Genomic DNA, 14,150 nt, shown 5'->3' with positions numbered 1-14,150 from the left:
GTCTCCTATAAATACAGCTTACCTTCCTTTTCACTGATTTTGAACCAGAAATGACAACAAACAACAACAACAACAAAAAAACCTAAGATGCCTAGTAAATTTTAATATAGCAACAGGGAACAATATAATAAAATCTGGAGAGACAGATAGGTAGAGAGATAAAATAAACATGTATGTTTATAAACACATAAACATATAAGCGCTTATTAATGTCATACACATAAAAATGCCATCTGTAGTTTGTCAATGTGTTGAGACAGCCAGAGAGATAAAATAACATTCCCACATGCAAGGAGGAATAAACAAGGCAGTTATTGTCCCAGAAAGATGGGAGCTGCAGAAGAATTTAAAGTGGAATAAAAGTTCAACTTAAAATTTCCCAGAAAATGGGAAGTAAAGTACCCAAAATGCCAGGTCCATGCTACTGAGTTACAATGGATGAAGAAATACTCAGAGGAGGTAGCTGAGAACTAGTAGAAGTTAGGGGGTCCTTTATCTTGCTCCAGCTTCCAATCTGGCACCTGGAGATGCTTTCCTCTTCCTGTAAGGAAGGAGCGAAAAACAAAGCAAGCAGAGGAGATAATTAGTGGACCAAGAAAATGACTCACATGTGTACATGCCCCTATGTTTGAGTGTGTGGAGAAATACGAGGTGGGAAAAACATAGAGGTGATCATAACTATCATGCCTTATTTTCTGGTCTGATAATCCCAGGGAAGTCAGAGGCATGCAGTGCATTTAAACACCTGCTATTACTTTGGCCATGGAGTCAGTGTTTAGGGATTTTATTCCTGAAAAGAAATTGGCTCCTCTTGATTCTGAGTCTGATGAGATCCACATAACAAAACCCCTGTACAATTTGTTGTATGAGTGGTTAACTGTGTTCTTCCAGCCTGAAAGCTGGCATTCAACAATAGCCTGCCTCTGCATTTCCGATAACCTGCGTTTTGGAATGATTCCCTACATGCAATCATCAGTCCATCACTGAAGAGGAGTCCCTCTGCTGCTCTCACAAACAGATCACTTGGCTCAGCTTCAGGGAAAGTCTGAGAAGACCTGCGTTATTGAGTAAATTCATGGTCTGGATAGTCAGTCAGGGATGTTTGTCAGGGAACTGTCTAGCCTGACTATTACTTTCATCAGCACTTCCTGAAGAACAGGAAAGCAGGACAAATTTTGAAGTGTTGTGATTGTAAGAGCTGGTGAACAGACCCATCTGTGGACAATGCAGTAACTATCACATCATGTGTCTAGAAATCCTGTTTACTTATAAGGGGGCAGTTATTATGATTAGATAGAAGCCAGGCAAGCTGTTTTCTTTGCTCTGACATAACATCCAAACTTATACAGCCAGATAAGTCATTCACTCTGATCTACTTAGCACAAGTTTGGTCACAGATGATGCCACACTATTGTTACCTGACAACACCTGGACATAGGCACCCCATGGGCATCTGCAGTATAGTTTTAGGGCTCTCCAGACTGGGAGAAGCTCTCACATTTGACTCTTTATTGTGCAAAGGAGGCATTTTGGCTCCTTTGAGTATCTGTCAAGTATTTCTGGAGTGGGTAATCTATGAAAGAGTGAAGGCTTAGGAGGAAGAAACATCACCTGAAGTCCAGGCAAGTAGCCTGATAGAAGTTCACACTTCTTTCCCAGATAGGCACTTTTATTAAAGCCTCAGAAATCATCTTTGCAGGTCCATGTATTAGAGAGTGACTGGAAGGAGCATAGCTGCCAGAGTCACCATGTAACCTGGCTAAATACCTGTGATGGGAGCTGATACTGCCTCCCAGCACATATTTGTTATGGATGCCCTTTTGCAGAAGGGAATGTTAGGGTAAGAGACCAGGAATCCACTATGTACTGAGAAATACTAAACAGAGAGAGTGAGTTAAGGTAGAGCTTTCTGCATCTACCAGAAATCCCAGTGCCTTCAGCAAGTGTACTGAAATTGAGATATTCAGCCTTAGGCACATCTCTGACTCTGCTGCAATGAAGATGTTGTGTAAGCAAATATGCATTTCTGCCCCTGGAGAATTTAGGATTTAACTGGTGCCATCACCATAGTAAAGACCCCTGGGGCAGTACTCAGGCCAAATGCCATTACCTTCCATTGATACACAACTGTAACATAGGACAGGCTTAGGAATTTCTTGTAACTTAGGTGCATGAGGTTACCATGGAAACCCTTGTTCAGATAATTTTTTGCTGGAATGTCCGCTTTACAAACAGTAACTTACATCTTTGAGACTATCTATGAGAAGCATCTGGAAAGTCATAAGATGATGTAGGAGCATTAATTTTACAACCTGGCACTAACTCCATCACTTAGTGACATGAAAACAGCTTTTCCAGCCACCCCTACATGTTTCTATTCAGCACCACTCCTAAGGTCTGATTAGGGTGACCAGATAGCAAGTGTGAAAAATCAGGACAGGGGGTGGGGCGGCGGGGTAATAGGCCTCTATATAAGAAAAAGCTCCAAATATTGGGACTGTCCCTATAAAATCGGGACATCTGGTCACTCTAGGCCTGTTACTGTTGGCTTTCTATAGTTTCCTATCAATGGCCCAGGAAGGTTATATCTCTCTAAGCCTATTTAACCCTTCGCATAGAATCACAACTGAAATACACTTTTAACCTATGTCAGGTCAGATAGCTGAAGGTTCAGCCTTTCCTGGATCTGAACACAGGGTTGTACCACACTCTGTCTGCTATAACTCTGCTTCGTAGGCACATTTGAAAATTCCAATGTGGAGACAATCTAAGTTCGGGTTCTCCACGAGCTGTTGGTGCATTTTTCATGATGCTTCAACACAAGCTTATGGACGATCGAAGGCTTCCCTACATGTTGGCCTGGAGTCCATCTTTTCCTCTAATGAAGAAGAGGTTCCTCACCAATAATTATCCAGCCCATTCCAAGCACTCTGTGGACAATTAAGGACTGGCGTCAGGAAGCTTGGAAGCATGAGAAGTTTCAACCATCGTGCATTGGAGAGCTGCATGCAGAACTCTGAGGCTGAAGCCAGGAGCAGCCTTCGATGAAACTACCCAAGCACTAATGGGAGATCACCCAGAAAGGAAGGGTATGCAGGAGCAGAGGAAATTGTACTGTGATAGAAAGCCTTACTAGGAGAGGAGGGGACAGGCTGCATTACCTACCTTGATTCAGTTTGCGTGTTCCCACTGCAGTCCTGTTGTAGGAGTCCCTGGGGAATGGGGTCTGGAGGAAAAAGGTCACTATGAGGTCTTTTATGTTCACACCAGCGCTTTTGTCGGTGAAAGTTTTGATGGTCGGGGTGTGTGTTTTTTTCACTATGTACTGAGAAATACTAAACCGAGAGAGTGAGTTAAGGTAGACAAAAGTGCCAGTGTAGATGTAGCCTAAGTAAAAGTACCTCAGTCAGCATACGTATCTAAAACAGGGGCTTCCTGATTTACAAAAACTGATCCCCTGTAGTCTCTATGTAGAGAAAACTCCCATTGACACTTTTGTCTATATTGGGACTTTTGGCCTGGGCCATGAATGTTTGCATCAAGCTATGTTATATTATTGAACTAAGTGAGAATGTGCTGTGCAACTCAGACAAATTGTGGATGGTCTTTCTGCTAGCTTCAGCTACAGTATTGCAAAAGGGATCTGACTTTTTTTTTTATAATGAACACTCAGCACATTATAAGGCTCATTGTCCATACTTTGAACATGAGCCACAATCCTCCCATTTTAAAGGATATTCTAGTTAAAAAGCAGAAAATGGGGACTTTGTTAGAGAATTTATTTCAGTTTAAAAAAGAATAACAAAGAGATATTCATATGGGTTTTCTATTTCATGCCTGAAAGTCTTAGCAATGAGCAAAATTCTCACTGTGTATTCTTTCCAGCTGAACTACAGTTAGACAGCTAAATCGGTAATGCAGTCTAACATGGTCATATTAACCTAGTGAAGCAGAAAAGACCATCTGCATCACCATGAATATGACTAAAAGAGAGCACGCCAGCAAAAAGCTTTTAACAATATCTAATGCAAGGAAATCTTATGAATGGTATTTTAAAGGAGTACAATGTAATTGATGAAAAAAGTATTATAGTAATTGTTTGACGTTCAATGTAATAAGCCTGCAAAAATGATTTATAAACTGCTTTGTAACTCAATTTCATATGCATTAAAAAACCATATAAAATGATTTTATGTACTTCACTAATATTTAACTGTGGGCAATTTACTCAAGTATTCATAATTTGTTAGGGAAAATATATAAGAAAGCTTTCAAAACAGCTCCCAAGATGTACTGTTATTGAATCCTGATTGCATAGATTGAAAATTGGCATCTCCAGCAGCTGTCCACATCACTTTTTTCTCTTGATTTATGTAATGGAGATTTTTGTGTGTACAGTACACTGGATATGAATGGAGGTTTCCCATGGAGCATAGTAGGTAAATCTCACATACATTTATTTTGTATTAAAAATCAGAAGTTAAATACTGACTGTATAGTACTTTAGTTTTCAAAATTAAATAGGCTAAGCTGTGCTATCATTTGCTGTGCATTAGCTATTGTGCATATGCTTCCCTGAAAGACATACTATATCAAAACATTTCAGTATTCTGTCTTTTGATGAGTCAAAGCATGAGCAGATTAATCTCAGTGCTATAGATTAATAAAAATTAACTATCAACAAACACTGCTAATCAGAACAGACTGAAAACAACCAAAAACCAATCCCTAACCCAAATGGAGTTTTTACCCCCAAAAGGGAGAAGTATCAGAGATTCCATGACATCCACTAGGAACTTCACTATTGCTATTGATTTAATTGAGGAGGTGCTCAAATTCTACGGTGACGGGTGGCAATATAAAATCCTAAGAGAGAAATATAGATAAATATTAATCACAGTGCTTATTCAATGAAATGTGACATTTTTCATCACTTTAATTATTTGATGATGGTTTTTACATTATTCAACTAGCTTTTATGGTAATTTCTGTTACTGTATTCTCTGTATGTCAAAGGCATTAGAGCTTCCATTTGTTAGTTGGATTACATTATACTTGAAGGATTTGCTGTTGTTTGTTTGGGTTTTTTTGCAATTCCCATCCCCACTCCTTGCTCACATTTTCTTTAATTATTCCATTTTGTGTACTTCCACTGCTACTTGTATTTCTTATTGTGGTGCATCATCATCCATTCATCATCACACAGCCCACCTTGAGATGCAATATGTTATGCTTAGTTATGTACATCCGTGCAAATGAACTGAAGGTATTTATGTTGAATGGGTGTAACTGAGGGTAAAATTTGGCTCTTTTCCTTTCTATTTGTAAATGTCTAGAGCAAAAATACACAATTTAAATGTACAAACATGAAATATGTTTGTGATGGACTGGGATCATGGTAAAATTGAAACTCAACTTTAGTTTTCCTGTTTGGAAAATTAGGATGTGTAAGTTTCCAATTTAAGTTATAGAGTAAATAAATGGATTTCAGTGAAATAGCAAAGGTACATTTTTAAGTATATGAAATTTATCTGACAATAAAAAACATAAATATGTATTTTAAGGACATGGTTGTGACAATTACATGTTATATTATGACTTTCATGAATTCATAGATTTTTAAAGCCAAAAGGAACCATTAGGTAAATTTAGTCTGACCCCTTGTAAAACAAAGGCTATCATATACCTCCCTTGTACTGAGCCCAAAAGCTTGTGTTCAACTGAGGCATAAACCTGTCTAAAGATAACTAAAGCAATATTACTTGTATATAATATTTCTTAGTTGTGCATTCTGTTGCTAAACAGCACACACTATTAGATTTGTGTTAACAGATTACTTATGACTGGTGCTTCTATACACTATTCTGGCATTGTGAAAGAAAGATTTTATCACAAGTAACTAATTTTAGTAATTAATCTTTCTTATTTAATTTATATCTAGGCAAACTTTTTGGATTCAAGTTACCTGGACTGAGACTCTTAACATACAGAAAGCAGTCCTTACCACAGGAAGACCCTGATGCAGTTGTAGTAGATTCATCTAAGCACAGTGATGACTCAGTGGCTATGAAGCGCTTTAAATCCCCCACAAAAGAAAGCTGTAGCCCTTCTGAAGTGGATGACACAAAAGCACTGATACAGCCCAGCAAATGTTCTCCTTTGGTTAATATATCAGGACCTCTTGACCATTCTTCACCTAAACGGCAATGGGACCAACTTTACCCAGACACGCTGCAGACAAGTAAACCACTAACTCATTCCAGATCAAAGGAAAGCATTTGTAGTATAAGGAGAGCATCTTCAGTACATGATATAGAAGGATTTAACGTCCATCCTAAAAACGTTTTTAGGGATCGTCATGCAAGTGAAGGTAGGGTTGAAAATTAATAAATATTCTGTGATATATCTGAAGAGGGATTGTTGCATTGTTTTTAATTATCATTATTTCTTAAAACATAAGAGATTTTACAAATGTGATTAAAAATGATACTAAGAAAACAGTAAGGGTTCAGTCTTCTCACCCATATGTACGTTGAGTTAGTACCTTTCTCATGGGGTGGTAGCTTATATCTTAGTTCTTAATGGAAGTATGGCAAAATCAGAGTCAGTGGTTGCAAAACTGCTGTAAACATTTACAAGCCAGGAAATGACTAAGTTAAAATTGCATGTGTAACCTTAATTCTGCCCCTTTTGGTCACATGCATTACAATATAGCCTTTAATTATATGAAATGCTATTTCTCAGATAATGCAGTATTATATCATGCAATTTTTCTTACAACCCTTGATACGTGTATAGTATTCTCATTGTCATAATAGTCCAGTGTTGGTGGCGGTGGTTTACTGACACTGGTACAAGTCAGCAATAACTCCATTGAAATCTATGGAGTTACACCAGTGTAAAGCTGGAGTAAATGAGAAATGAATCAGGACCTTTAACTTTTTATACTATACACGTTCTCTTTCAACCAGAAGAATTTTCCATGGGCTTTTCCTACTGTTCTCCTGAGCTAGTCACTCCTAATCACTCAAAGAGTTTCTGGGGAATGGGCTCTATGGTTTTCAGTTCCAGGAGAGAGGAAGCTTGGGAGATCTGGAGCCAGAAGATCTTGGAGAAACAGAAGTTTGGGGGCCCTGGGAGCTAGGGAAAATAGAAAATGTGTTTGCATTGAAAACACTAAGACCCATGCATAAAGTTTTCAATGACACTGACAGTCTTATACATTGGTGTATGTAGTTTTCAATTCCAACTACTAACTTATCTGGAAACTTTTATACACTCAGCCCAAGAAGTTGTGAATATCCTGGACAATGTTGTGTGCAGGTGCATAAAACTTATCATGAAAATGCATTTTCAATTTTAAAGACTTCCAACTAGTCTCCTTCTCCTTAACCCCACACCTCTGCAACCTCAAGCTTCTCTGGCTCTTTTTCTTCCTCTTCTGTGAATCCTAGCAGGTCTGCAGGAAGGAAACTCTGCTTCTGTGAACCTCCTGAGAAATCAAACCTCTGAACCATGCACTGGGGTTAACAATAAGATTAACAAAATGTTGACATTATTCCTTCTAATTACTCCTCCTGCATTAAAGTCAAACAGCACTTGCCATGAATCCACAGCTATTTATATATAAATAGAACACAAGGCCCAGATCCACAAAGGTACCCTCAAGCCCTTTCACCCCCCTCCAGGGAAGAGCTGAGAAAGAAAAACAAAGGAAATCAGCTGTTGCCACCAGCTAATTAAACAACATATGCACAAACCTCTTAGGACACCAAAAATCCAATCCTGTTCTTAAAAAAGGTAAATTTTATTAAAAACAAAAAGAAAGAAAATACACCTGGAATTTAGGATTTTGCTAGATTTAAAAAACCCACTTACAAAAATAAAACATCAAGAATAACCTTCTTGAGGTCCAGCTTAAAGATTACAATCAAAACGAAAGCATTTGGGGTTAGCACAGAGGTGTCCACAAGCCAATAAGAAATAAAAGAAATAACCCTAATCGCATCTTCCTAGACCTTCCCTGACTTACTTACATATCTGGGGTTTCAGATAAGCAATCTCTAGGTATAATCTGATGATTTTTCATACCTGGCTTAACGCTTCCTATATCATAGTTCAGCCCGGTTCCTGCTCTGCATCTCCTCTCTCCGGAGAACAATAACAAAACAGACAAAGGGAAAGTTTTTTCTCAATTTTAAAAAGCTCTAGCCCTCCAATTGGCTCTTTTGGTCAGGTGCCCACTCCCTTCTTTTTACCTATGGGCTTTTTTAACCCTTTACAGGTAAAGCAAGTAGAGAACAGCTACAAGAGAGATTTTATAACTAACTGGCTGGCTGGGTGCCCATAAAAGGAAGCTACGCCCCCCCACCCTTCATTTATCACAGGTGCCTAGTCTCATATACAAAAAATAGGGAGAAATAGGTGCTGTGCACTACAATTTACAAAGCCTAGGCAGGGAGTCACCTAAGCTAGCCAATGGGAGATGCCAACCAGAGGAATGTATGCTAAGCCCCACCCCCTCTCTCAGAGTTTGGCGCCTCAGTCTGGACTGCCAGGAGGCACCTAGCTCTGATTACTAGCCATGAGGAAATACAGGCATTTGGCTGCCTAAGTTGCATGTGGGGACCAAAATAAAGCAGAAGGAGGTGGCTGTCCTCCCTTATAACTTTCAGCCTAGTGAATAGGATACTCACCCAGGAAACCTCTAGTTCAGGGGTAGGCAACCTATGGTACGTGTGCCGAAGGCAGCACGCAAGCTGATTTTCAGTGGCACTCACACTGCCCGGGTCCTGGCCACCGGTCCGGAGGGCTCTGCATTTTAATTTAATTTTAAATGAAAGTTCTTAAACATTTTTAAAACCTTATTTATTTTACATACAACAATAGTTTAGTTATATATTATAGACTTATAGAAAGAGACCTTCTAAAAACATTAAAATGGATTACTGGCACGCGAAACCTTAAATTAGAGTGAATAAATGAAGACTCGGCACACCACTTCTGAAAGGTTGCCGACCCCTGCTCTAGTTCAAGTCCCCCCACCTACAGAGGGAGAGAGAGAATTTGAATAGGAATCTGCCACCTCTCAGATGAGTACTCTAACCACTGGGCTATGAGATATTTGATGTAGGGCTCCCTCAGTCTCTGCTGTTGAAGTTGTTCCACAATAATTGAATAAATATTCATTGGGTCAGTGAAAGAGTTAGAATGAGTCTATAGCCTAGTGTTAAGGGCACTCTCTCGGGCAGTAGCAAATCTCTTTTCAAATCCCTTGTCATCATTAGGCGGAGGGGAAACTTGAACTGGGGGGGGCGTCTCCCACATTGTGGGTGAGTACTTTATCCACCAGGCTTAAGACTACAAAGGAGGTCTCCCTGCTGCTGTTTGGTATGAACTTGCCTGAGAAGCCCAATTCAATAGGCTTCTGAGTATGCCTGTGGGAAGCCCAATTCAATAGGCTTCTGAGTATGTCTGTGGGATCAGGCTCTTGCATGGAATTAGGTGGCGATAACACCTATCTTCCCTGGTTTGTGAATCACTCAGGGGCTTAGACAGGAGACAGGCCCTCCTAGAGTGAGGCTGCAGTGCAGTGTCAAAAACTTAGGTGCCTACAGGTTAGGCGGCAGCCAATTGGGAATTTTATAGATAGCAGTGGTACCTAAAAATGGGACTCAGGTGCCTAAATACCATCGTGGATCGCACCCTAAGAACCTGAGGTTAAACCAACAGTCTTTCCAAACAGAGAGTGTCCATTGGGAGTTTTATGTAGGAGAAGACTTCAGTCTGAGGTTCTAACCCAATAAGTGGCAAGTAATTATACGATTAAGGAGCAAATTCTGGTCTTATTCTGACCAGTATAATTCCAGATCAATTCCATCTACTTCAGTGGAGAAAAGAAGTAAAGAAATTTCAGAAATTCATTATTTCTTACAACATTTTAAAAAATACTTTATTAAATTTATTGATTTCAGTTTGCTGAAATGTTCATGTTAACCTTCCTTTTCCATTTTTGTTTCTCAAGGACTTACACTGAGCTTTGTGTTTGAAAGAACCTGAAAATTTAATTTAACTCACCCCAAACCAAAACATCTTGCTGGGTTTCAGGTTACAATGCAAGCCGAGGCACAAAGATCAGTTCACAATCTGGAGCCAAACAACTCCAAAATTATGAATTTTAATTTTGGTTTGGCCCATTATGGAAATGTCAATCTGGATCTTAAATTCCCCATAAGTTAGACAGGTTTTGATTTGGACCCCCAAAAATATTTTGGTTGTTACTTTCTATTTTCAGAGCTTTGGCTGATTAAAATAATGCTCAGCTGGTATTAATAATATGGTGTAAATATGTTAAATCAAGTTTAATGATACATTTTCTTTGGCTGTGAATGATAAAAAGTTCTTGCAAAAATATTGATATAAATTAGTCCTTGACATTCTGTGGAGGAGCTAGATTTCACAGAATAACTACTTTACACATTTAAAATACAAAGCAAAAGAAATCTTAGTAACCTACATGAGACATTATACAGTATATATATTATGTGCTATGGATGTTGTACCTGATCACAGCTGCAAACCATGAGCCTGATTCTCCATTGTCTTGCACATTTATATCCAGGCCAAGTGCAAAATGGATATAAAACTGACCTCTTTTATGAAGAACTATAAGATCTACTAATGAAAAGTGCTATAGAAGAGTTATGTATTATTGTTACCATCATTCTGATTGCACTTGGCATAGATGTAAATGATGATATAAGGCGCAAGTGCAACAGCTGCCCTCTTGGCCAGCACACCAGGACCTCCAGAGATAAATGCATTATCTGCTCCAGCTTGAGCTAAAAAGAGCCCTGTAGGTAGGGGTTCTAACAACTCATATCCTTTGTGAATTGGCACCGAGGGGGACCTGTAACACACTCACCAGTGGGTTACACAAGGCCGTGGAGAATCAGGTCCTGTATCTTTATACAGTACATGTGGATGTTAAATATGCTGTAGAACAGTTCCAACAGCAGGATGAGTCTCAAGATTGTAGGGAGCAATAGCAACCATCCCTGGTGCCATCTATTGGGAAACTTATTAGAAAATAGCAACTTATGCGGTAAGGATTTGTTAAATTTTAACCAATGAGTCAAAATCCTACTCACCTTATTCACACAAATAGGCAAGCAGGATTTGATCCAACAAAATTTTTTCACGGCACTCAATCCAGATGTTTTAGAAGGCATGTACTATAGCTGGAGCATATAAAATCCTAAATAAAGGTAATTGCAATCATACAAGGACAAATTCTGTGGTCCTAATCAAGCAAAACATCTGGCCCAAGGGAGGCACGTAGCATAGGCCAATACATTTCTTTTCACTATTCTATGTGTTTCTAGATCCTTAATAATTAGGAATTTTATGCAGAAGTCCTTATTGAAATTGAAATGTAGCCTTCAGATTTAAAACATTTTTACATTTCCTCAATCTGAAAAAATATTAATGGAGCCTGTTTAAGAGGATTCTAACAGAACAAGAATAAGGTAATTTAGTTTGCTGGTAACTGCATTAATTCAGCTGGATTCAAATTTGCTTACCATAGAAGGCAAGGGTCATTGAGAGTATCAGTTATTTCATGTGGTACAGCTACCTATCAATATGTATGTCAAAAATATTGAAGCTGCAGTTGTCAGCTTGTTTTAAAATGCAGTTCTGTGCTGAAAAGTATGACTCAGTAAAAATGGCAGTGTGACTTTCCAAATTCAGTTGTGTGTGTTTCATTGGTTTCCATGTCAAATTTGCTCTGTTTGAAAGTATGAAAGTAAAAAGCCAGGGAGAGGCTATATTATCTACCTGCCCTATGCTCCAAACGCAAGATGGGTTTTTTACACTTCAAACACCAGCACCAGTATTATAACTTCTGGGGGCAGTTTAGGCCTTCATCTACACCTGGGCAACCTTAATGGCTTCAGATTATGCCCTCCGTAACACCTGTGCAATGTACCGAAGGCTAAAGAGGTTTTGAATAGGTGTTGCTGAGATCCTAATTTAGCCTGCAGAATCTGTATTACTGTTAATGAGGCATGAGACAGAAAGAAAAATGGGCCTAGTCCTTGGGTATGGCACAGCTAAGGAGAGATGTATACTGCCTTTGTGCTCCCTAAGTCATCCCAGTTCCCAACAGCCCACTAGGAGGCAGGTGTGCCGTCTGTATCCAGGGGACAAAAGCAGGTTGTGCAGAGCCAACTCCTTTCCAGGTGCCTGCCATGGCAGTTTCCCACCCCCGTTGAGCTGATCCAAAGCCCAAGGAAGTCAGTAGAAATATTTCCATTCACTTTAATGGATTTGGATTGGGTCCTATGGGCCACATTTTAAAAAATATTTATAGGCACCTAAAGATGTACATGGGCACCTAGACCCAGATCTATGAAGGGATTTGGGCATTGTGATGCTGAGCATCACAGTGCTTAGCTTTTAGGTATCTAGAAAATCACAAGAACAACAGTGTAATGCACAAGGCTGAGTTAGGCGCCTAGGCTCCTAGTGGGATTTTCAGAACCACCTAGCTGACAAACTCCCATTGAAATCAATGGGAGTTAAGTTGGGATTCACAAGGGGTACTTAGGTGCTATAACACTCTGCACCCCTGAGGAAGGTGCCAAGCTCCTGTACAATGCAAGGGGAGAATGAGGTGCCTAAGAATAGGATTCACAAAAGCCCAAAATGCAGATCAGAGAACCACCCAAACTAGCCACAAGGAAATGCTGAGAAGGGGGATGTGGTCTAAACCCCACCACTCAAAGTTACTTAAGTGTCTAAATGTGGGCCAGAGGGAGGCCCATGTCTCCATTTGGGGTTCAAAGTCTTGGACCCTCTCCTGGAGTTAGGCATCTAAGCCAGGTCAGCCCTTTCTCAAGAAAAGAGGAGGAGGAGGTGCTATTGCCCTCTTGCACAAAGCCCAGTGATTAGAGCAATCACCCAGGACATGGGAAACCCAAGTTCAATTCCCCTTCTGCCTGATTTGGAGCAAGGACTTGGATTTGGGTTTCCCACCTTTCAGGAGCATTCCCTAACCATTGGGCTATAGGGTAGGTCTCTCTCTCCTGTTGAAGCTGTTCCAATGTGTATAAATAATTAAATATTCATTGGAGCAGGGGGCACTGGAACCTGAATCTCTCACATCCCACGTGAATGTCCTAACCAGTGGGCTAGAAGTTATAAAGGGGTGGGCGATGGTGGGGGAGGGGGAAGCAGGGAAGAAGAGAAGCACAAGCACAACCACCACCTCTGGCTGTTTTATGTGGATTTAGGCATGCCTGAGGCATACCTACTGTATCCGGACCAAGAGGCAATTAGTGAATCCTGCTGGGGCTTAGGCATGAATGAGATGCCTAGACATTTGGTGCCGTCAGGACTGAGACAGCTGTTAGTCTGTCCAGCTGCCAAAATGTAGGTGCCTTGGGAACTTTAATGGTGGAAACGTGGGTGTCTAGAGATTTTAGGCACCTGCAGGTTTAGACAGCCGCTGAGCAGGGATTTTGTGAATGTTGGTGGTGCCTAAATGTTGGATTTAGGAGCCAAAAGAGTTAGTTGGATGCCTATGTCCCCCTTGTGAATCCCACCCTATGTGCCTATCTGCATCTGTAGGTGCCTAAATCAACCTTTGCAAACGTTTGCAAACCTAGCCTTATGGTGCTTATTTAGTTAAAATTTACCATTTTGCCACTTCATGAAAGGATAGTTTTTTTCTTCAAAGTGCAGTGTTGGAGGATCAATCTCAAAATCAGCATACTGAGGGGAAAATGTATTGGAATTTTGCTACTGAGCTAAGGCATATGGTGGAGATTTTTCACTGTTGTAAATTGTCATAGGTCCATTATGGAGTTATGATAGTTTACAACAGCGGAGGATCTACCACATGAGTTTTAAAAGTTGTTGAACATAATCGATTATCAAAATCATTTCATCTTAATTGGAAGTCAAATTGATGGAAAAATATAGTAATTCCAGTCAAATATATATTTTAACCAATATATTGTGCATTCTCTGATGTAGATTTTAGTTTTCTTCTTTTCTCTTCTCTTCTTTATTCTTATTATGCTGAAAACCAGACAATGGTCGCAATGTCAAAGGTAACGTATGAGTATAAAAGGTACCACCCAGTT

The 14,150-nt window shown here is 39.8% G+C and overlaps 1 protein-coding gene across 1 annotated transcript in view; it reads left to right on the top strand.

Annotated features, from left to right (window-relative positions):
• Window positions 1–14,150, top strand: part of KCNH7 (potassium voltage-gated channel subfamily H member 7) — a 318,264-nt gene that overhangs the window by 205,318 nt on the left and 98,796 nt on the right. The window contains exons 4-5 of the mRNA XM_024199964.1: window positions 5,942–6,370; window positions 14,097–14,117. Of these exons, the coding sequence (XP_024055732.1) occupies window positions 5,942–6,370; window positions 14,097–14,117 (450 nt within the window). The remainder of the gene's footprint in view (window positions 1–5,941; window positions 6,371–14,096; window positions 14,118–14,150) is intronic.

This window comes from Terrapene carolina, unplaced genomic scaffold, assembly GCF_002925995.2.
Source record: "Terrapene carolina triunguis isolate 2854851 unplaced genomic scaffold, T_m_triunguis-2.0 Scaffold62, whole genome shotgun sequence".
NCBI classification, from domain to species: Eukaryota; Metazoa; Chordata; order Testudines; family Emydidae; genus Terrapene; species Terrapene triunguis.
This window is presented reverse-complemented; position numbering and strand designations above follow the sequence as displayed.